The sequence below is a fragment of the Solanum pennellii genome, chromosome 7, assembly GCF_001406875.1.
Source record: "Solanum pennellii chromosome 7, SPENNV200".
Classification (NCBI taxonomy): Eukaryota; Viridiplantae; Streptophyta; class Magnoliopsida; order Solanales; family Solanaceae; genus Solanum; species Solanum pennellii.
In genome coordinates this window covers 44,533,991-44,557,283 of record NC_028643.1, presented here as the reverse complement: position 1 = coordinate 44,557,283, position 23,293 = coordinate 44,533,991, and the positions used below count along the sequence as shown (strand labels likewise).

The 23,293-nt window shown below is 35.1% G+C and overlaps 2 protein-coding genes and 1 pseudogene across 2 annotated transcripts; 1 reads left to right on the top strand and 2 right to left on the bottom strand.

Annotated features, from left to right (window-relative positions):
* Positions 1–4,232: 4,232 nt before the first annotated feature.
* LOC107026008 lies at positions 4,233–10,565 on the bottom strand. Its single transcript, XM_015226826.2, has 5 exons — positions 9,791–10,565; positions 6,167–6,219; positions 5,444–5,610; positions 5,218–5,369; positions 4,233–5,099 (listed from the first exon to the last, which is right to left on the bottom strand). The coding sequence occupies exons 1-5, from the start codon at positions 10,563–10,565 to the stop codon at positions 4,666–4,668; spliced, it is 1,581 nt and encodes a 526-aa protein (XP_015082312.1). The 3' UTR covers positions 4,233–4,665.
* Positions 10,566–10,842: 277 nt separating this feature from the next.
* Positions 10,843–15,087, top strand: LOC107026006 (nucleophosmin). Its single transcript, XM_015226824.2, has 7 exons — positions 10,843–11,099; positions 11,364–11,474; positions 11,997–12,065; positions 12,469–12,600; positions 14,266–14,343; positions 14,436–14,555; positions 14,627–15,087. Exons 1-7 carry the CDS (start codon positions 10,893–10,895, stop codon positions 14,813–14,815), a joined length of 906 nt encoding a protein of 301 aa, XP_015082310.1. The 5' UTR covers positions 10,843–10,892; the 3' UTR covers positions 14,816–15,087.
* Positions 15,088–17,601: 2,514 nt separating this feature from the next.
* LOC107024418 lies at positions 17,602–22,570 on the bottom strand (annotated as a pseudogene).
* Positions 22,571–23,293: the final 723 nt, after the last annotated feature.

Here is a 23,293-nt window from a genome sequence, read left to right as displayed (position 1 = left end):
GCTGCCAGGTTCCATTCTTATCGATCATGTCTAGTTCATCTTGCATAGCTCTCCTCCATGCCTGAGAGTCTTGTGTTTTTGTACAGCTTGTTGGTTCAGAGGTAACTGAGTTATAGCATTGATATACATTTTTTTAAGAATCGAGTTCCCCTCACTAGTACATCATGCACTGGTTCATCTTATGAAAGTTCAACCTGCTCTTTTAAAATAAATCAGAATAAGAGGTCTTTTAATTTTTCCAATCCCAACCAACTGCTTCATCAAACTTCACTTCTCGGCTGAGAATTAGTTTTTCTGATTGCAAACATAAAAATCTTGTAACCTTTGGATGAATTATAGCCCAGAAATATGCCTTTATAAGCCTTGTTGTCCAGCTTGCTCCTCTTTGTTTTAGGATCTCGATAATAACATAGACACCTAAAGATTCTGAGATGGTTTACTGATGGTTTGTTCCCACACCAAGATTAATATGGATTCATGTCCTGCAAGGTCTTAGTAGGCAATCTGTTTAGCAAATATACAGAGGTATTGATTGCCTCCGCCGAAAACTTATTTGGGATCTTTCTTTTGAGCAAAAGATATCTCCATTACTGTCATGTTCTTCCTTTCAGACACTATTTTGTTGTGGAGAGTATGGTAATGTCAGTTGGTGTTTAATACATGTGCTATTACAAAACTCCACAAATTGAGAAGAAGTATATTGCCCTCCATTGACAGACCTTAATGCCTTAATACTAAGATTACATTGATTTTCTACTAAAGCTTTAAATTGTTTTAAAACATCAAAGACTTCACTCTTCATTCTTATGAAATAAACCCAACACATTCTGGTGTAGTCATCAATAAAGAGAAGAGAGTATTCGTTACCACTCAGTGAATCTATTTTCATTGGGTCGCAAACATCCGTATGTATGAGCTGAAGTTTCTGGTTAGCTCTCCATACTTGATTTTCTTGAAATGGCAATTTTGTTTGCTTTCCCTGTTGGCAAGTTTCACAAACTTGAGCATTAGAAAGAAATTCAGACATATTTTCCACTAGCTCCTTTTTCATTTCCACGATGCTTCTCAGATTGAAGTGATCAAACCTTTTATGTCATAGGTTTGTGAAGTAATAGTGTAATCCTGCTCAGTTATTTTCTCCCAATCAACAGAAAATATTATGTTGCTTATCTTGAAATAAAATAACTCTACTCCAGAAGGGTCAGAAACAACACATTTACGATTCTTAAAATGCAGAGAATAATTATTTTCAAGCATCTATCCAACACTCAACAAATTTTAACTTATATCTGGTATACAAAACATCAGGAATAGTTTTGATACTTGATATTGTTGAGATAGACACTGTACCTTTGCCTATGACATCTACTGCCTCACCGTTTCCCATCGAGGAATTTGAAAAGTTCAAAATCATTTCACCAAGTGATGTGTGCAACCACTGCTAAGAATCCATGAATCAGAGGATTCATTAATTTAAAAGTATGAAACTGCAAAGAGTTGCTCCTTATGTGCATCAGCACCTTCTGCTACTTGTGCTTGCAAAGCACCAGAGGCCTTTGCTCTTGATTTGCAGACCTTGAATATGTGTCCCGTCTGCTTACAGTTGTTGCATATAGCATCGAATCTCCACCAACAGTACTTCTCCAGATGTGTATTTCTTTTACAATGTGTGCACGGAGGGAACTTGTGCTTCACATCTCCACTATTGTTTCATCCATCATGCTTGCCCTTATTCTTTGGGTTGAATTGTTGCTTTCCTTTTTGCTTTTGCACAGAGAAAGCTCCTTCAGTGGATTTTTCTCGTCTCGTAGTCCTCATTTTCTCTTGTGCTTGAAGACTACTGATTAGTTCACCTACTGAAAGTTTGCCCAGGTCCTTGGATTTTCCTCGAGAGGAAATCTTAGATTGAAACCTCTCATGAAGAGTCACAAGAACTTTCTCCACAATTCGTCTGTCTGTATATTCTTCACCAAGAAGTCTAATGTTATTAACAATTAAGGAGATTTGATCAGCATACTTACTGATAGTTTCATCCTCCTGCATATTCAAGGACTCAAACTCTCTTTTCAGGTTCAACACTTGCATTTGACGTGTTCTATCGCAGCCTTGATATTCTTCTTGCAACCTTCCCAAGACTTTTTTGCAGTTTTGCAAGCCATGATTCTGTAAAACACAGAATCTGGCATAACATTTTGTATAAGCGACTTAACTTTAGATTTCTTTGCCTTTTCTTCATTGTTGGATTTAATCTGAGCCAAGGTAGGATTCGTTGGTAGAGCAGCAAGTGGTTTATCTTCCATCACAGTAAATAGGAAGAACTAAACTGAAATAAGTAAAAAACAGTAAAAATAATAAGCTCGAAAGAATGTCAATTGTATAACAGGTTCAGGCACTCAGCTTCCAGATCACACTTAGATCGATTCTCGATTTGACTTGACCAGCTCTAGTGGTGAGTCCTCATACTTTGAGGACAATATTCCTTCTTTACATATTAGTTTTTACATTCAGTTTTTGTAGTTTCGTTAGTCAGTTGGGGCATGTCCCAGCAACTTGACCCATTTAGAGGCTTTTCAGACATAGTAGTAGATTTCAATTGTTGTTAAGTGGTTGTTTCAGTTACCACTAAACTCTTATTATTGATATATACTTTCGCTAGTTGGGTTTTTCCTATTTTCATATATCCACTATTTTTAGCTTCCGCATAGCACATGTTTTACTTAGTTATTTTCAGTATGCTTGATATATGTCAAACTAAGGGTTATCTTGGGGTCTCTCGTGATCCTAGGTCTCATGTTATATCTAGGGAGAGCCTCAAGGTGTGACAGATGAGGTAAAGCCACTTGGTTGATCCACCCTTTTGGTAGATGAGTCCTAGTTGGGAGTTAGCATTCCTTTCAATGTTTTTGGCCTCTTTTTTCATGTATTCATCCTTGCCTATTACTTTTAGCCTTCATAGCTGCACAACATCAAATATCATCAAAATATGGCATAATTAAGCATTGAGGACACTAATTGTTAAACTAAAAAGGCCGCAAAAGAGTGAAAATCTACCACTCATAAAAAATCTACCTAAGAAGACAAAATTGTTTGATGGTGGTGGAAGGCGAAAAGGAGATGGATCTAAAATTAGATCATGGTGGTGTCGAGACTGGATTCAAGATGTCATCTACTTTTTTGGTCTTAGGACTGTGTATTTGGTGGAAAACCCACCCAACATCCCTTGTATTCTCCCCACTCATATCCAAAAGCTCTATTTTTGCTCTCAAATTTATATGCAATATTCATATCGCATGTTTGATAATTTTAATTTATGAGATATAGTGTATACATTAATGATTGGGGTATGTTGTATATATCTTCAACGCCAGATGACTTCACCTATCGCCACTATATTTATTGATACAATGAAATTAAGTGAACATAGATAACATATACAAGTTGGTAACAATTGAATGGTAGCTACAAATAAATATAAGCAAAATTAGACCGTATAAATACAAGTGATACAAGCTTTTAACAATTGACACAATAGACCAAATGGCTTCATATGAAATTGGAGAGCATGAACATAATTTAGTGATGCAAGTTATTAACAATTGATATAGCAAAGTGAACGAATACAAGTGAAATTAGAATGAACGAATGTAGGTTCTTCTAGTTGTTTGTGTCATTGTTTACATGCTATATCTGTTGCACAAACAAATACAGTCGACGCATATTGTAATATTTGCGCAAATGAATAAACTGACTATAGGTCCTTGGCAACCAAATTATGCTAAGAATGCTAATTACTAAAGAAGTAGTTAAATTTGATAATTAGCTCCCCCCATACTATAGTGGTTTCTATAAGTTGCCCTAATCGAATCAAGTATTATTAAATTACTGAAGTTCGACTTTGCTCATGAGTTTTGTTTTTTAGTGAGTCTGGACGAACAAGGTATATAATATAAGAAGCGTTTATAAAGCTGAACTTACTAAAGCTCTAGAATGTTTTTTCTTCGAAGATCACAAAGAAAGAAGAGACTCATTATTTCTAATGATTATCATGTATAATATTAAGGATTCATATGACTTACAATCAAGATAATATTAATAATGCTAAATCAAATAAATGATTTGATGTGATGAAGTACATGTATGGTAATTGTGTCTGGGATATTGTTGTGTCCAACCTAAAGATAAAACATCGTGGAGATATTGATTGATATAAGGCCTAATTGATGGTAAAAAACTTTATCCAGGAAAAAAAAAAGAATGGAGCATTTCACCATTGGCCATTAAAAATGCCTTCAAAATCATTACAACACTGGTGACTAATTTTGACGTCGTGCTTCACCAGATGAATGTTAAGACCATTTTTCTCAATGGAGTACTGTCCACCTTGAAGGATTCAATGAATAAGTCCATTAATAGACTGAAGCAAGCTTTTCTCAGTGGTATCTTAAGTATGAAATATATTTGGTTTAATGGAGGATAAGTTCGATGAATGCATATAATGGGACACCATATAAATTGTCTCTTCATGCAGATGTAATTCTCTTCGGCTCAACTTAAATGTATAATAGGGAACTATTGGTGTTCTGCTGTTACATTACTTGTTTAACGCACACAGATCCATTTCAGAGAGTATGTTCTTGAAACCTGAGTGAGCTCTTAACCACTTCATCATTCCTCGTCTGTCAATGGATTCTCCACCTCACCCTCGCTACTTGAATCATCATTATCTGCAATTGAGGGCTTGCCTTTTGAACCAGAATTTTCATGAAGGCTATACTTGAGAAACTTCACCCTGCTTTTTTGTTCTGAATCTTTTCCTTTGCGCTTTCTTCTTTCAGGTTCTGCTGATTCCATTGTATGGGCAGCAGAAACAAAGGCAGCACTATCAGATTCATTCATCTTTTCATCACCTTCTTCCTCGTCTTCTTCTCCTTTGTTATCAATGTAGAACAGAATATCATTCTCTGATTTTTTCTTGGCATCTTTCAAAGCAGGTTGTTCAAAGCCCTCCGTCATACTATCGAGCAACAATTTAGCTCGAATTTTTGATATGTTATGGTCAAAGATTCTTATCCCACCATTTTCAATGTTAAGAATCCACCCTGTAATATTCAAGTCAATAGCAACTCTGATGCATGTTTACTAGTAGAGCATAAACGGCCAACCTATCTTGGTAGTTAGTGCAGAACTGTGTGATAAAAAGGTATTCAATTTACTTAATCAAGAATGTAGCAGGGGATGAACTACTTGGTTCACTCGCTTTGTCTTCTGCTCCAATATTACTTCTGATCCACGTGATTATCTGAGGAGGTAAACTAGAACCAGAAAAGGCATTTGTGTAAGAAATTGCTTTCTTCTGGTCCTTCTGTTTTCTGAAGACAAAGAAACAGAATTAAATTTCAGCATCTCATAAAGAACTTAGAGCATGATGCCCGAGCTTTCATACCTATTCAATTCTATAGCTTCACCAGTAATTAATAGTCTTGCCATGATAATATTTTTCACATGCTTGGCAGACAGCTGATCCATTTGCTCGGGATTTAAGAAAGAATATTCCACCAGTACCATGGCATCATAGAGAATGTTTCTTAAGCACTTCTCATCGTCCGAATTCTACAGCAGAATAGGAGGTGAAAATATGAGAATCCTCAAACTATAACAAAAGCATAATTATGAGAACTTCTACTTAAAGCCTATCTACACACACGAGTCATCAAATGAGCAATTTAAAAGCATTAAGTAAATTCAGAATATTATTCTACAAAGTATTTTCTGCCAAAAGAAACTAAAAACAATCCAGAGAATTCTTCCCCAAAGACAGTGGGGCCCAGCGGCCAAGTTAGTTAAAACAGAGATTTAGTTGTGTAGCCCATTATAAAGTTACTTTTGGTTATATCTCTTCTCCTACGAGAGATCAGAAAAAAAATAACACGAGAAATGTAAAAATAACACGATATCATTGTATGGTCATTTCCTTTTAGTCAAATTGAGTGTAGATATAGGAGATCATGTCATCGAGTTAAAACTCTGGCCACGTTACTCAAACCTCTCGAGATGCTAATTGCACATATTTTAGCTCTTACAATTCCAGTTTAAAAATCACAAATTATACTGTTTATCAAAAAAGAAAAGACTAAAGTACTCAGAGAGTGGGGCTAATATGTCGAACCAGTAGGGAGGCTGTTGGAAAAGATGGCTCCAGCAGCATCATTAAAAGGGTCTCTGAATTCAACAAAGGAGAACTTAGTATAGTTTAAAAATCATAAAATATACAGGAAAATGCAATACAGAGATGTCAAACAGGAAAGCAAACAGAATTCATGGAATATGGAAGAGTAAAACCAATACAAGGAATTAAATTCAGCGACGAATGGAACAACAAATTCATCAATCAACGTGAATGGATCAAGAGCAACTCCATATATATTCCCTGTCCATCTTATATATTGTATTATGCTTAAGGGATCAATATTATATGGTAATTATTCCTCTTTATTTCAGAAGCATTAAGCAGGCTAGTAGCAGGAAGATCCATTGGGAGTTTGAAGTATCAGATGAAGAGAGGTAGAGCAGTCACTCTCATGTGATGATACTTTACTTTGTGGAAATATGATTTGATTATTTGAGGTTAAGTCAAAACTCTGTATCATCGTTCAGAAGTATGAGTGAACTAGTAAAGAAAGTTCTGAAGATTTATACTTCTTCATGGAATATGGATTTGTGGATTACAGTGACAACAATTATTCAATATCAGTAGCATTCTTGGGGCACCACTAGGGGAAATCTCAAAAGTTGAATAATTTATGGCAGCCAGAAGTTAACAAAGTTGTGAAAAGGTTGAGCGGATAAAAAGACAAAATTAATTAAAGAATAGAAGTACTTAATCAAGAACTCTTCAAAGGAAAATAGCATTGCTCAACTCTACATTATTAATATACATACCCATGTACTGCCTCAACTCCAATTTAGCTGGCATAGTTTAACTTGGACGCACTTCAACAGAGGAAGAATTTCAAAATGTGTGGTCTTAAACATACCATAACATTTGTGTGGTTACGAGAAGTGTTGCCAAATGCGCACTTGAGCCCGGAAGCGAGGCTCAAAATTCTTAATCTTAAGAATAAATGTTTGAATAAAATATATAATTGAGAGGAAAAAATTATCGCACAGCATAACAAAACACACCCTCCAAAAGGGAACATGTGTTGAGTGTTTCGCCTCATTTAATGTGTAATTCAATTTTATCATTAAGGTTCTAAGGGATACTTTTCCTTTTTAATGAACCTCTAAACAACTCATATTTTACTTTATCATAAAAAAAATCAATTTTTTTGTTCATATATTTGTCATTCATGCTTATAAACTAGTAGTCTAGGACTAAACATAAATATTTGTATTTCGTCTCCCTTTGCCTTTTCTCATTAAAATTTAAAGCCCATGTAGCATTTGTGCTTTGGGCTTAAAGCACCAACAAATGTTATACTCTCTCCCCTCTGTCCCAATTTATACGACTCATTTTCCTTTTTACTCAATCTAAAAGAATGACATATATCTATATTTAGTAATAATTTAACTTTGAAATGATCATTTTACCCTCAAGGATATGATTTTCAACCACACAAACATCTATCAATTATTTTAGACCACATATTTCAAGAGTCTTTCTTTCTTAAACTTCGTTCAAAGTCAAACGAACTCGTATAAAATGGGACGGAGGGAGTAACTTTTTGCACTTAAATACCCAACAGACCCCAGGACTTCTTTTGTAGATTTTTCTTTTGATAGCACTTGTTATAAGACTTTTGAAGCTTATGGTCTTAAACGTGTTGTAACGGTTGTGTGGCCGTAAACATTTCTCATTAGGGATAAAATGATGATTAAAGTTAAATTGTTTCAAATTATAGAAATATGTCACTCTTTTTTATATATACCAGTGGTGTCCACACCAACTTGCATGTGCCTCGACGTATACCATGCAAAACTTCTTCCCAACGGCACAGGCACCAAGGAACTTTATCCACGGAGTTTTGGGGAAAAAAAACCTAGTGTTTTTTCCTCCATTAGGGAAAATATGTCTTTCTTTTTGGAATTAACAACTAAGGAAAGAATGTCCTTGCCAAAAAAAAATCCCACCTTCATAAAACCAACATTTTAATTATGTTTTGAGCTTAAAACCCCAATAAATCTTGGTGCCTGTTAGAATAGGAATAAGTTGATACAATCCTATTAGAATACAAATATGTTTATACAATCCTATTAGAATAGGAATATCAATAGAAATAGAAAAAGGAATACTAAATAATATCCTACTTCGTAAAGGATTTTATTCTAGGAATATGAATAGAGATGGTGGAAGCTAATACCATCATGTGTATGGTGGTCAGTCTGGAAAGAGAAACGGAAGATCTTTTGAAGATAGATCCAATTCCATCCACAAAGTTAAATGGAATTGTATAGTATCTCTACTTTTTTGGTGTAAACAGCTTTGTATAGATGATAGAGACCAGATTATAGATTTGATAGGAAATCTGTAATTATGTCTTTTTTGAGGTAGCCAGCATACACTTAATGCTGAAGAATTCAACCTTACCAGTTTCAAAAAAAAATAATTCAATAATATTCTTTTCCTATGTTTCTCACAGTGCCCATCCACATTTCCGCTCTAACAACAATAGGATGGTATGAAGTCAACAAGTACTATTGAAAAAGAGAGAAATATGATATTTCCGTAAAGACGAAGAATATTAGATACTCTACTTTCGCAGCCATGCAACAAAGTAAATCAAATACCATAAAAGAGAAGTCAGATTAATTTGACCTATTTATGCAGCGATGCAACAAAGCATCAGAGTGAAAGAGAGGATCCACAAGAGCAAAGGAACAGAATTTGCGAAAAAAGGACGTAATGACTTATTCTCTAAGCTAATGTAGCTGAAATATGTGCTTAGAAATGGCATAGGATGAAGTGGAGAAAGGGTTTCGCAAAGAACAATGATAATCCCACACCACTAATCAAGAAGATCAGCAACTTAGCCATCAACGCGAAACAAAAGAAGAAATTAGATGATATAAGATGAAGAGAAGAAAAGGTCTCACAAAGAAATCCCACACCACTTATCAAGAAATTCAGCAACATAGCCACCAAATGAAAACAATAGAAGAAGAAATGTTACTGGGTGATCGTTCATAACTTTCCAAGAAAGAGTCATGGCAACAAAAGCAAAAAGTTCATATTGGACATAATGCATGCAAGCTATTCTAATCTCATATCCTTGCAAGAAAAAGTATTTTATGTGTTTTCCCCATCACATACGCACGATAGCATAACAATCCAAAGCCATCAGAAATATAACTCCCAAACAATTCTAAAGCAATGAACTCACATATCCAGAGATGACAGCACTTAATCAGAAAGTAACACTAGAAAATAGTGTTCATACAAAGGAGTATCTGCGTTATAGAAATTGTATAACATGTTCCTAATTTCTCAGAGGTTAAATGCACCGTCACTTCACAGAGATTTTGTGCTTTGAACTGCCAAAAGAGGTCAATTTTCCTGTTATTTACCACACTAGCATCACATTGTTGGTTTTGAGAAGATAGGGTATAATTTGTCACTTCGGCAGGAATTCAATGATCCTTTTACCAAAAAATTCAAAGTTTGAACAAACATGAGGAGAAAAATAAATTATGCAGAGTGTAGTAGGTGTACCGCATATGAGATTGAAAAGTCAAACACTTTCCAGATTGTGCAAACTTCAATAGAAAAGTAATTTCAATCATAGACACTAACCAAAGAAGTATGGATTCTGAAGCCCAGTGATGGAAGCAATGATCCATGCCCTCAATTCGTCCTGTAATTCTTTGCGGGAACCATCCTCCAGAAACCTCAAGCATAACTTCAATAAAAATGCCTCCGCAATCACACAACCAGCCAATGCACTTAGCTCACACCCTTCAGCATTAACCCTTTCAATAATCTCATCAGTCAGAAGTGGAAAAAAAGCTCTCATGCATCCCTTATCCCCAGTATTTTCCAATGACTTATCCCACATCCAAACAGTCACTAACTCCCTCACTGGCCTAAGGAAGCCCTCTGAAACATCGCATCTATCCTCTACACCCTCACAGCATACATTAACATACCCAAGAATTGAATCAACCAATCCATTTACCTCTCTCACAAACTTCTTCTCTTTCTTAGCTTTCTGCTCAAAACCTTTTAAACCCATTACCAACCCAAACACATTATACATAACAGGTGCAATTAATGCAATGCTTTTAAAGAAATCACATGAAACAGAAGAAGAAACTATAAGCTGAAACAAACCCTTTACGGCTGCTAGTCTTTTGAAAAGGTCATTTTCTGTCGAACTGAAACCTCGATAACGTAAAGCTGAGTGAACCCAGATAGCTTCAAAAGGTGGGTCGACGCTACGTTGTAGTAATTCCTCGAAATTTGACCTAAAAGATGACAGCTTCTTAAAGCCTGGCGAGTCCAATACAGCTTGTATTAGATTTTTCAGTACAATTTCCTGGTTTTGTCCAACGACATCAATGGAAACCATAACTTTGGCAGAAAAATAAAAATTGACAGAACAAAAGCTAAAACCCTAATTTAGTAAGGAGAAAGGGTTGGTTTTAGCCTTTTAGGAGAATCGGAATTTCAGCATGCATCGGCAGTGTAGCTCCTTAATGTGGACCAGCGGTATGTTTCTGTCCTATTGGATGTATGAGTGAAACGGTGGATAGCTACAGCCAATAGGAATCAAGTAGACACGTAGAGAAACGACGTCGTACTGCGAGGTTTCTCCTTAAATCTTAAACAGAGGTCTCTTGTTGTATGGGAATTTGAATAGAAGCAAAATTTGAGAAATCTCAATCTTTGTTGACTAATGGTGAAATTTGATACGATTGCATTGTTGTTATCTTTGATAGTGATAACGATATGGTTTTCGATTGATGTTGAATGCGCAAAGAAAGCAGTAGGAGTGGCAAGAAAAGAAGACATTCCATATATAAGATGTCAGGTGTGTGAAAAGCTGGCGTATCAGCTATACCATCATGTTCACAACAAACAAGCTGAGATCTCTCCAAACAAGGTAACTTTCAGCTCAACCAAGTTCAATCGATCATAACTCACGATACCTATTGGATGTGTAGTGTAGGTTTTTTATTTTATCATACAGGTTGGAAAAATAAAGTAGCTCACAGCCTCACACTGAGATTTTTATGTGAGAAATACTACTAAATAAGTAAAAGAATCAGAGGGGCAAAGTAATCCACTATAACACTTGCAGTTTGTTTTTTACTTCACTTAATTTTTCTGTTTGTCTGATGCAATGGATATGGTTTGATGATGTCAGATCTCAGAGTATCAGATAATAGAGATTTCAGAGAATGTATGCAATTTAAAGAAGCAGGAAGCTGATTGGATTCTTAAAATTGACATAGTTGAACAAGGTGATAGGTTGGGGGTAAGAATTCTGCAAGTCTCTTTTCTTTGCTTATATAATGGCTTAGTCGATCCTTATAACTTCTTTTTGGTGAATTGGGTTGGTTTTTTTACGGTGGCAGCCCAAGATTTTTAGTTAATGGTGCTTAACTGTGTGAAATCTCAAAGTGCTACTTTGTGATTCGGTGCTTGGCCACTATCTTTATATGTTATTAGTCGTTTCTTGATATAAAACTGTACTGTTTTGATAAAACAATAATGGTGCTTGAGCACCCAGTAGCTACAATGAAGGTTCACCGTTGTTGGTGTACTGTACATTCAGTGTAGCTTCTACTAATTGAGCTGCTGGCAAGATAAGCACATCTATGTTTCATTCATTGTCGGCAATTGACAACTCTGTCCCTAAACACTCCATTTTTTATGCCATTACTTACACAGTGTAGCTTTTAATTTGAAAGAATTATTGAAGTTCAGATATTGGGCATCAAGTCCATAATTTTATATATTTCTGAAAGGATTCTTATTTGACATTGCCAATGTTCAGCTGGTTGAACAAGACTCTGAAGGACAATGTAATTCAGAATGCAAAACAATAGAGCGTGCTTGTCAAGATGTAAGTTCTCCTACTTATTCTGTGCATTAGATGTTAGCAATGATGCAAACAAATGCTGTTTATACTAATGATTAAATGAGTTGTAGTTGTAGGTTCATAATGTCATGATGCATGCTTACATTGAGCTTCGGAAGTGTTTTTTAACTTGTTTCCAAATAAAAAGCTCATCTCCTTCCCAATTTTCTCTGATTGTGCAATCATTATTTGATCATGTTTATAATGATATCCATACTTTTTGGCTTCCTATGTTAAAAGATTGACTGCACTTTGCCTGTTGCTCTTGATTTTTTTTTTCTTTTTGCTTCACTATAACTTCTCTTGTAAACAGGCTCTATATGTTGCTGTCTTTTGTAAGACAAACAAACTATTTCTTGCCGCAATTATCTTTCTTCATATTTTGCAGGTGATGGACTATTCTGATACAGATGTGGCAGAATATTTATATAAAAGCAAATCAGATCTTGATTCCTTAAAAAGTTTCCTTTGCAAGGATTTGACCAAAGTTTGTAGCAAGGCACCACCTCCAGTTCCTAAGGTAATGTCAAGCTTTATGACATTAACCAGTAAATTCATCCAACATCTGAATTTCTGTGCTGTTCTTCTCCTTCGTGCCTTGTGGCCCCAATGTTATCTGGTTTTGTAAACAATATAGCATAGTTCTTAGTTTTTAGCTTTATCGGTAAAAACAGTGCTTGTTGTTTAGACATGAAAGATAGACCATATCCAAAAATGTTTTCATCTTTTGTTGTAAGAGAGAGCTTAGCTTGCGTAAATACTGCTTCAAAATATTTGTTTGATTGATATACAGAAATATGTGATGACAAATTATATATGTAATATATTGCTTCCTTTTTGTGTGTGTGTGTGGGGGGAGGGAATGAAATTGGTTGCCAGTTCTGAGAGACTACATCTCAAGAATAAATTGATCGAGTATTAACTAACTAAACAATAAAAATAAGCATGGTCATAAATAGAGTCGCCAATATGGAGCTTGTCCGGTTGGGCTACCCCAACCAATGATTTAATAGGGTTGGGCTGAGAATTTTGGAGCCCATCTAAAAATGAGGCTTGAGCGATGAGCCATCAGACTTGTTCTTCTGACAAGGATCACACTTCTGAACAATCTCCTTCACAGCAGTTGTAATGTGTTCCCAATAGAACAGTATGAGTAACCTTTCCAAAGTAGCTTGCACCCCAGAATGGCCACCTTGAGGGGAAGAGTGCTATAGAGCCATGATCTCCTTCCTTAACTGTTGAAACCTTGCCTGCAAACAGTCTTCCCTATCATAGACTGATAAGGGAATAAGGCTTCATTTCTAGATGAATCATGAATGAGACTTACTAATAAAGGCAATGGGGTGTCCTTCCTGCATTAGTACAGCTTTCTAAGGGAAGAATTGGCAACTTCTGGCTGAAATCACAGGGACAAATCCTTGTAGTGCAACCTAAAAGAGATGAATTGCCAAATATAAGGTGGCAGTTTGATGAAAGGTCTCAAAGGGAGAAGAGTGCAAGCAGTTTCACATATCACAATTGTCAGTTTTTTCGGTGGTTAAACTTTAAAGATTGAGTAGTTCTTTGATATGGACAGCAATCCCCTCATAATGGCCAGTACTAAAAATTGAAAGCATTAAATAACTAGTACTATTAAGACAATTTGATTCTAGTTTTGAGACTTGGTTAGCAACACTATGTAATATTGTGTCGTAAATATTTATGTTCCCATTTTTAGGTTCAAATTATGAAAAATATATTGTTTGCTAAGGTGGGCCAGCCTAGCGTAGGCTTTTGGCCACGTGAGGCTGGACTAGGCCAGCTCATAGTGACATATGACATAGTCTGGGTGATATGGCAAGGTGCTAATTTAATGGATGAAAACCTTTGGAATTGCTGGGCTAGAGGCATACATTAATTTTTATGAGAAGTTATGTTACAGATCCTATCACTTGGAAACAAGAAGCCATCTAAAATCTGCTTTTGTGCCTTGCAACACTTAATGACGTTTTCTCCCCACGAAGAATGCATCTCACTGATTCATAATAATTTGAATGGAGGCTGTTTATTCTTCTAAGCATAGTATAGCATGTTCTGTGATAAGTCATTGACTATGTAGGTGCTACATGTTGTTTTAGCAGTTAAATAAGCAATGAAATTAGCTTTCCCATTGATAGTTTGGTGATTCTTTCTTCTTTTGCTTCAGAATAGAGTCCCAGGAGAACCTTTTGTTGCTAAGTCCTCAAAAGAGGCTGAAATGGAAAAGCTAATGCGATCCATGCAGGTAATTCTGCTTATGACGAGTGTCACTTACATGATTTCTTTCTATATTATGCCTGTTATTGAAGATTTGAAATTTACAACATTTTGCTTCAGGGTATGCCTGGAGCCCCAGGTATGCAAATGTATTCTAGGGAAGATTTAATGAAAAAGTTTGGTGATGAAGATGCTGATGATGACGATGATGATGACGAAGGAAGCTTCCCATCAAAGCTGGTACAATGGAGTAGTCTCTTTTCCCGTTAAATCAATCAAAAGTGCTCAACTAATATAGAAATTATCTGCAGGGAAAGGTTATTAAAGAAAAAGAAAGTAAGAAGAATGATTGGAAGCAACGAATCACCAAAGGAATTCAAGATACAAGTGAGACTCTGAAGAATCACGCTAACAGAATATCCCACAGGATGAGAAAGTGGTGGGGAACGAAGAAAGCACAATGGAAGAAGAGTTCCAAAACCGGTAAGGGAGAGTTATAATGACGTGCGTTTTACTTCTTTTCTTTTCCTCCCATTAAAATGTAGTCTATGGAGAGACTGGAAACATGTATTCTCATCTTATGGCTCTCTCTACCCACGAGATTTTTGTTTCTCTGCTACCATCTTCGGGTCTTGATACTTTCGATGAGTCTTCTGATCTTGTTAGAGATTTATATACTAGTAAAAAATGTAGACAACTTCTACTACGTTGTTTTTATGATAAAATCTACATTATATAATACCACAAACAATAACTTAGTACGCATTTTTAATTTATTTAGAATTTATGCAGTTGGAGTTATGTTTGGTTTTACTTTTTGCAAAAAGTATCTGAAATAATCTCTGTGCTTGAATGTACAATACAATTTCAAGTAGGTTTTACACAAATCTCATAGTTAATTATAGGGGTGTACATGATCGGATTGGTTCGGATTTTTTAAATATCAAACCAAATCATTTGTGTTGGGTTTTTGAATTTATAAACCCAAACAATAAAACTCGGGTTTTTCAACTTCGGGTTTTTTCGGATTTTCTGGTTTTTTTCATAATGTATTCATAAAAACATATAATTTACTTGTATTTCAAATATTTATTTAGTCCTACCAAAATACAGCTATCTAAGTTACTTATCAAGAAAATAACAAAAAATATGATATAATTAATGATACTAAAATATCCAAAAATAATAAAGATAAAATTGCGTAAAACAAAGTTTGCAAATTAATAAGTCATAATGAAATTGATTATAATTTAAAGTACTAAATCATGCTAAAAGTTTAATACGTATTAGTTACATGACTAAAACATTAAAAGAAAGTAAAATTAGATCATATATTTTAATTGTCTAAATCTATGTAAAACTAAAAAAAACAAATATTCATTATTATTGTCATTTTTAGTGTTGAATTGATTTTCTTTTTGCATTAGTATTAATTTGATTTTATTTAAACTTTATTATAATTACCAACATGTATAGACTATAATCTAATTAGATCATTAAGAATTCTAACTTTCAAACATGAAATAATTATATTAAAAGATAAAAACTATGAAAAGTATAAGAGAGTTCAAAAAATATATCAAAGTAAATATTTTTAGGTATAAAATAAAATTTTTAAAAATATATATATATAATGTCGGGTTGGTTTGCTCTCGAGTTGGTTTTTTTAGTTGAAATCAAACCAACCCAAATATAGTCGATTTTTTTTTTCAACACCAAACCACTAGTCCAATTTTTTTTCGATTTGACTCGGTTTGCAGTTTGATTTGATTTTCGATTCGACTTTGTACACCCCTAGTTAATTGCATCATATTTCTACTCTTTCAAATTACAAAAATCCTTAAATTTGGTGAATCTGAATACATTTCAATACATTGCATTTCAATTTGGCTAAAGTCATATGCGGCCCTTTAAAGTTGTCCGCATAATTCACTTAGACACCTCAATTAGGACTGATACCTATTGAACACTTATATTGTTCAGAATAAGTACCTATTTGACACTTTTCGCTGACATGGCAAGGAAAGTGTAATACACATCCATTCAGCGCGTCAGAATGTATTTTTTTTTTAAATCTCTTTCTTCTTCCTTCTTTCTTCTTCCTTCTTCCTTAGCCATTTCTTCCAAAACCAATACCATCTCCGCTGACGATGTTGCCACCAACACCTTTCAACCTTTTCTTTTCTCATGCCTCCTCTTTCTCCCACTCCCTCACCTCTATCATATTCAACTATGGAAACACCATTACGATTTTCTTTAAATTTGTTCAATACTGTGATCTTATTTACGGGAAAAAATATAGACTCATACAATGACTATTCTATTTCTTCTTCCATTTTTTTCTTATCGAAAATATATCTAATAAATTAGATTTAAAATAAAAAAAATGAATCTGCTTAGATGATTATGTAGTCAATGATTTTATTGATATCTAAATTATAAATGGGTCATATTTTGTAAGTTCATGTATTGACTAATTTTTATGTATATGCAATTTGCTATTTTCAACTTAAAAAAAAAAAAAAGAAACAAATCTGAAAACATAATAGTGAGTTAAGAGGATTTCAAGGTGATTGACAACTATGGTGGAGGAGGGGGCTATGGTGAAGAATAGAATTTCAAAGTGATGACAACACTTCAATTTTTTCTTTTTTTTCCCATCAAAATGCCACATGTATGTAATTGATTTGTCCATTTTCCACGTCATCGCGAGTGTATTACACACATTTCATAGTTTTAGCTGATTGTCACAAAAGTATTCAAAAGGTTCAAATCCGAATTAGTAGAGGTGTCCAATAGGTACAAGTCCTAGTTGAGGTGTCTAAGTGAATTATGCGAACAACTTTAAGGGGCCGCATATCACTTTAATCTTTCAATTTCAAACACATCACTCAACATCATGTCTCAATTTCATATATATCATGCGATGTTGCTATACATAATGCACATCCTGATACATTATGTAAAGTGATGCATCCCAACAATAATTGTGTAAACTGACATATTCGACCTTATTCATAAAGTAGATGTATCCAACATATACATTGCATAAAGTAACATACAATGATACATCATATATGTCCTGATATATCATATATCACATGAATTGATATTATCCTAATGATACATTGTATCAAGTGATGTATTAAGGACTTCTCTAATTTTTTTAATTGATATGCAATTTGAGAATAGTGAACTAAATTGTGTATTTAGGTAATTACCCTGAACCAAGAACTTAACCGTCTTTTTTAAAAAATCGCTATGAACCGAAAGCAAAGAACCAAAATCAAACCCAATTAATTCAGCCCAGTTAAGCAACCTTTTTCCATAAAATTGCCTTTTAAGGCCTCAGATACAACATGTAGCCAAAATAAACTTGGTTGTGTAACTGAGAGCAAATAGAAAGGAAAATAACCCACAGCTGGGTAGGACAAACAATCAGCAGAAATAATAGGCATAAATATGCATTTGCCCTTTGAAAAGAGTGAGCTGGGTTGAAAATGATCAGCTCAGAGTATAAGATATGCAACACCATTCTGCTTTACGTCAAAGTGGGACAAGCAGAAAAGTGTATGCTTTCCAACACGAGCATCATCGCATCCGATGACACTGAGTTCTTGAAACAGAACAACGCTGACCATTTACTGAATACTTTAGCATTATATCAAGATCTCGAGGATTCTTCTTGTTAGACGCCACAGTCATACTCCCAACTACAGCTTCCCCCTGGCATACGGTAAGCACATTTCCAGGTAGAGAACCGTTTGCTTCCAGTGTGTACCACGAGACCTTGGTCCTGCATATTTACTCTCATGGTCAGAAATAGCTTATACCATATTTCCCTCTTTTCCTCAACTTTTTATTTTATTCAGACGGGAGGAGTAGACTGGACTTTATGTGAGTTAAATAAGTTTTCTATCTCCGGTTTCAAGAGATGTACATGTGACATGTCCATGATATTCATAGAAAACTAGATAAATGTATCTTCAGATGAAATAATTAGCACGTACTCCCTAAGTCCATATTAAGTGAATTGTTGGGGCATGACACACCCCTTGAGAATAAGATCTAAGGACATAAATTAAAGACTACTTTCCACTATTATCCTTTTGATTATTCCCAAATTATTTTCTTAGAAAATGTTAAAGTAGTTAGAACCTCATGAAAGGTAAACATGGGAAAAAAAGTCTCACCAACTCTCGTGAAATTTGGACAATTCAATTATTTTGGACTATGAACAAAGTTGCAAAAACCCACTTCTATGAACCTGAGGAAGTCATGGAGCTGCACAGGTGGTCCATTGGTGTCACCTTAATCCCCTCCCTCCTGCCCTTGCCCAACAAACAAACCTCCCTCCTCCCAAACCCAACACAAACAACATGAAACAAAAACAAAAGATAATTGCACAAAAGTTCAACAAAAGCAAACACAAAAATAATAAACCTGTGGAGAAGCCAGTCAATTTGTGACACTTCGTGAAAGAGACATCAAAGTAAGCTACAAGGGCATGGATGTAATCGTCACGTTCTGCGACTAGCTTAAACGGAACTGTGAAGGAAGCATCACCAGAAGCCATCTTAGAGATATCCACTGTCTGTAAAATAAAGACCCCGTTGTAAGTGAAGTAATAAAGACAATTCCACAGCTCAATTTTGGGCTACTCAATATAGCAACTTTGATGACACATTATTTTGAAATGGAGTTTGAAGACAACCATATTATATCCAATTACCTTGAGTAACTGGCAATTTGTAACAATCTGCTTCTGATCTACATTATCAACAAGTGGTTCCATTATAGTTTGCTTCTGTAAGCAGCTCATATCAAAACCATACACACTATTCCAAACTGCAATAAAAGTTTGGAGTCAGGGTGACAATTTAGCCCAATAATGAAGAGGACTGGTGCAACTGAAAAAGTCCATGGGAAGTGCATATTAAATGCAGAAGCGAATATCCATCAAGTAGACGATGTGAAAACGATCAATCTCACATTCGATTTTCTCATCTTTGTAGTCAGCATCTTCAATTGCTGTTAAATACAAAGAAGCTTTATCTGGCAGCACAAGACCATCTTTTACCTGTACAGGCGGGAGAAAGGGTATATAATCAAAAAAGAGGCCTTTTTTAGTTGAGCTCGCCACCCAAAGAGTCACTCTGACAAAATTGAAGCAAATAGAAGAACGCCAGAAAGTTGGTTTCGAAATTATATCAGCCAACCTGGGGGAGCTCTACTTAAAGCAGTAATGAGAAAAAATTCATTCGAAGAGGACAAAGCACATTATCCAGTCACTAATTTCCATTGATCCCAGGTCTTTAACACAATACAAACCAGCCAAAGACAAGGGGTACTAAATTCTCATGGTCTTAAGAAAAAGCAAATTTTCCAATTTGACTTACAGGGGACCCATCTATATAATCTCAAGAAGCCAAAAAAAAAGTTTTTCAATTATTACGTGGGTAAAACAATTAGTCCACTTACACTACAACTTTCTTTCAATTCTCGGGCATCAATGGAGGAAATAAATTGTATACAAGCACTCTAATAATCTTTTCTGCATACAAACACCTTGAACTCAGCACAACCAAGAAGAAAAACACTTTTCTCTTGAATAAAAAGTGCACCTTAAAGATAATTCCTTTTTTGGTGACTGCGGGGGACTGGGGGTTCAACTTGGTACAGGGTGGAAAGGAGAAGGATCAGCATGAAGATGTTGATCAACGCAGGAAGTGTGATGATAGCTGAAATATGTTTGACTGGTGGGAATGCCATGTCGGCCAAAGTCTAGATTAGCACTCAATGGTAGAATGCAACCCACGCCTTTTTTCTTTGAACCCGTTGCCAAGCTCAATCAATAAGCTTGGTCTAATTAATATAGAAGAGGTTGCGCATGTCACAGTGTCATGGCTTGGAAAAGGACAAGGGCCCTCTTCGTTATTCCCCACTTGTATTTCATTGCTATCAACACGTCTTCCTGCTCATACCTTTTACTTTTCCATCATTTCCATTCTCCCTTAAAGAGGCATCATGAGCTGCATGTGCCCAGGTTCCCATACAGTATGTCAAAAGCTTTTTATTTGCACTAAATATTCTATTAAATAAAGTAATTTTTTACTATATTATATATAGACATAATAACTCAAGAAAGAGCTACTTATGTCAGTGATGCCAGCCACAAGCCAAGGAGATGAATTTGAAGATAGGCATCTTATTAATACCTCTAGTTGTAATTAGCTCATGGCATTTACTGTAATTAAGGCAGACAAAGGATTACAAATTCCGTGAAGAAATTCTATTATGGATAAAATAATAAATACATGTATAAAGTATCTACATAAAACATAATATCGTATCAGAAGAGAGCCTAAATTTCAAGAACAAAATGTTGCATTCAGCAAATGCAACGAGTACTAAACAATCACGAGTAGGAGCAACTTTTTGAAGTTCACAACTAAAAGCAGCTTACCAGCCATTTGTCACGAGCATATAAGACTGTATCTAACATGTTCTCATAAAGAAGAAAGTATCCCATCCACTCAGAAATAATTATATCCACTTTTCGAACCGGAAGGTCAATCTCTTCTACCTTTCCCTTGATAACAGTTATAACTGAGAAAGCAAACAGACTCAGTAAACTAGATAGTACAAAAGCACACAGAAAATGTGCAACAAGGTTCATGACATGGTGATAAAATCAGCTCACCATCTGAGAACCCATTGAGTTTTACAATTTCTTGGGCCATATCAGCCATGCTGGAGCACTCAATCTGAAAATATCAAAATAGCGAAGATAAGTCCCATTGCATTTAGATAGTTTAGCATTAGCTTCTTCAGGCTTACAACTTTGTTCAACATTAACTTACAAAGTCATGCCGCAACATCTCAATAATGAGGAGCATAGTAAATAGCATTTGAATATCTAGTGTGTGGTGACGAAGAGAGCCACCATGTTACAATCAAGAATATATATGATATAGAAGTGATACTATGGCCCAAGAACAAGAGATGGACTCCATACCGCATAAACATGTTTGGCGCCAACTTTTGCACAAAAGAGTGACAAGATTCCCGTCCCAGCACCCACATCAAGTACCACTTTATCCTTGATTAAGAAGGAGTTTTTGTAAATAACATTTTGGTAAGTTTTAGTTCTCACCACATCCTTTAACATCTCCTGTTACAGAGTGAGAATTACAATTAGAACCATTAATGTAGACTCTTAACGCAAAACCTGAGGTAGCATCAACAGCATGCCAACACACCCTAAGATGATATATGGGAACTTCCTTCATGAATACCTGCAAAAGCATCAATAGAAGGAAGGATAATTTAGCTTCTATAAGTGATTACAAACCTAACGACATCACGGTTATGAATTCAATGGTCAAGAAGTTGCCACAACTGACCATGACAAGACAACAACTAAAGGGAACCTTTTTTTAGTTTTTAATATGAACTTTTGCTTATATATATTCTCTATTTAAACAGCAACCTTGTAGCTTTTTTTTCCAAGGATAGAGGTACATGTGACATTGCCACAGGCGGAGGAGTTTGAAGAACAGCATGTCAAAGGGTACCACGTGACACATTGAACCTAGGTGCATAGGTTCAGTTGTTATCAACCTCCTCAGCAGCATCATAATGTTTAGCATGGAGAACAAAAAATTCAATCTATGCCACAGCATCTAACCAATTAATAGTACTTCTAAAAATTCCATTAGCAGGGCATATTTCTGCGCGCTTCAAGAGGATAGAGGGAGTATTTTGTTTGTCTAAGCACAACTATATACTTTTACTGCACAATAGAGAAGGGTGAGGTGCTCAGGAGGTTTATACAATACAGTCTCCGAGTTAAGTACTAAATTGACTCTTCCAAGGAGATCGTTACTCAACCAAGCTACATTCCACGAATAACCCAACAAACGCATATATAAGTGCATCAAGAAGCTATAAAGGAGAAGAAATCATAGAAGAGAAATGTGAAAGGTCAAGAGATAAGTTACCAAAGTGAGAATATGAGTCGAAGTAATAGTCAGCGCTAGTCTTGTTGCTGCCCACAATAGATTCGTCAATTGGGTCACAGATGGAGGTATCTTCCTCCACCTCAATGTTGGAGCTTTCATCCTCGTACTCAAATTTCATCTTTGATGATGTGCTTCCCGAGTTATGATTTTCATAGTTACTTCGACAATCCATTTCCTGAACAATGCTCTCCAAGTTTAGGGTTTAACAACAAATGGTGACTCAGCTCCTGTCTAGGGTTTACTTATACATTATGCGTATAATAATAATATATGCGGATTAATTAGTTGATATAGTTATAGTTTGTACAATTACAATTTGCAACCTACATTTAGCTATAATTACTCGGCTTAGATTTTGTATATTTATATTTGTATAATATAATTTATAAAAATTTTATAAAAATTTTAATTTGTATAATTTTTTATACTTCTAATTTGTAATTGTGTAAATTCATTATTTCAAGTATATAAAAAAATAACGAAATTATACAAATGTACTAGCGAATTATACAAACGATACAACTTAAATTGTAGTTCCATCCTGTAAATATGTAAAGTATAGCTATGTAGCTTAGTTAAGTTTATTATGTGGCTATTTGTGAAAGTTCCCCATTATAGTATACAATTTTACACAATTTGACCTCCCGATAGGTTCTTCATGGATAATCAACTAATCATAGGGAAAGGTATAAGATTTTTACATGATAGGTCAAGTTTTAACTTTATTTAATACTAACGGACATACATGTGTCATAATCTTATTCACAGATTTGATATTTATTAAATATCAAATTGACGGATAAGATTGTGTCAATGTCCCTATTTAGTCTTTCGTTAAAGTGAAGGATATATATATGCTCTAGTTTTTGGACGGTAAGGTTACTAAAGTCCCAAAAGTATGACAGAGAGTATCTGCATACTATTTACGATAGTTTGAGAGTATATTTGTCCCTT

Bases quoted from the DNA above. Each gene is read 5' to 3' on its own strand.
- LOC107026008 (XM_015226826.2), bottom strand. From the start codon at position 10,565: ATGGTTTCCATTGATGTCGTTGGACAAAACCAGGAAATTGTACTGAAA. The intron at 5,611-6,166 runs GTTCGACATATT...ATTCTGCTGTAG, and splicing joins TTCCAACAGCCTCCCTACTG to AATTCGGACGATGAGAAGTG. The intron at 5,370-5,443 runs GTATGAAAGCTC...CTTTGTCTTCAG, and splicing joins GAAGCTATAGAATTGAATAG to AAAACAGAAGGACCAGAAGA.
- LOC107026006 (XM_015226824.2), top strand. From the start codon at position 10,893: ATGGTGAAATTTGATACGATTGCATTGTTGTTATCTTTGATAGTGATA. The intron at 12,066-12,468 runs GTAAGTTCTCCT...CATATTTTGCAG, and splicing joins TAGAGCGTGCTTGTCAAGAT to GTGATGGACTATTCTGATAC. The intron at 14,344-14,435 runs GTAATTCTGCTT...ATTTTGCTTCAG, and splicing joins AGCTAATGCGATCCATGCAG to GGTATGCCTGGAGCCCCAGG.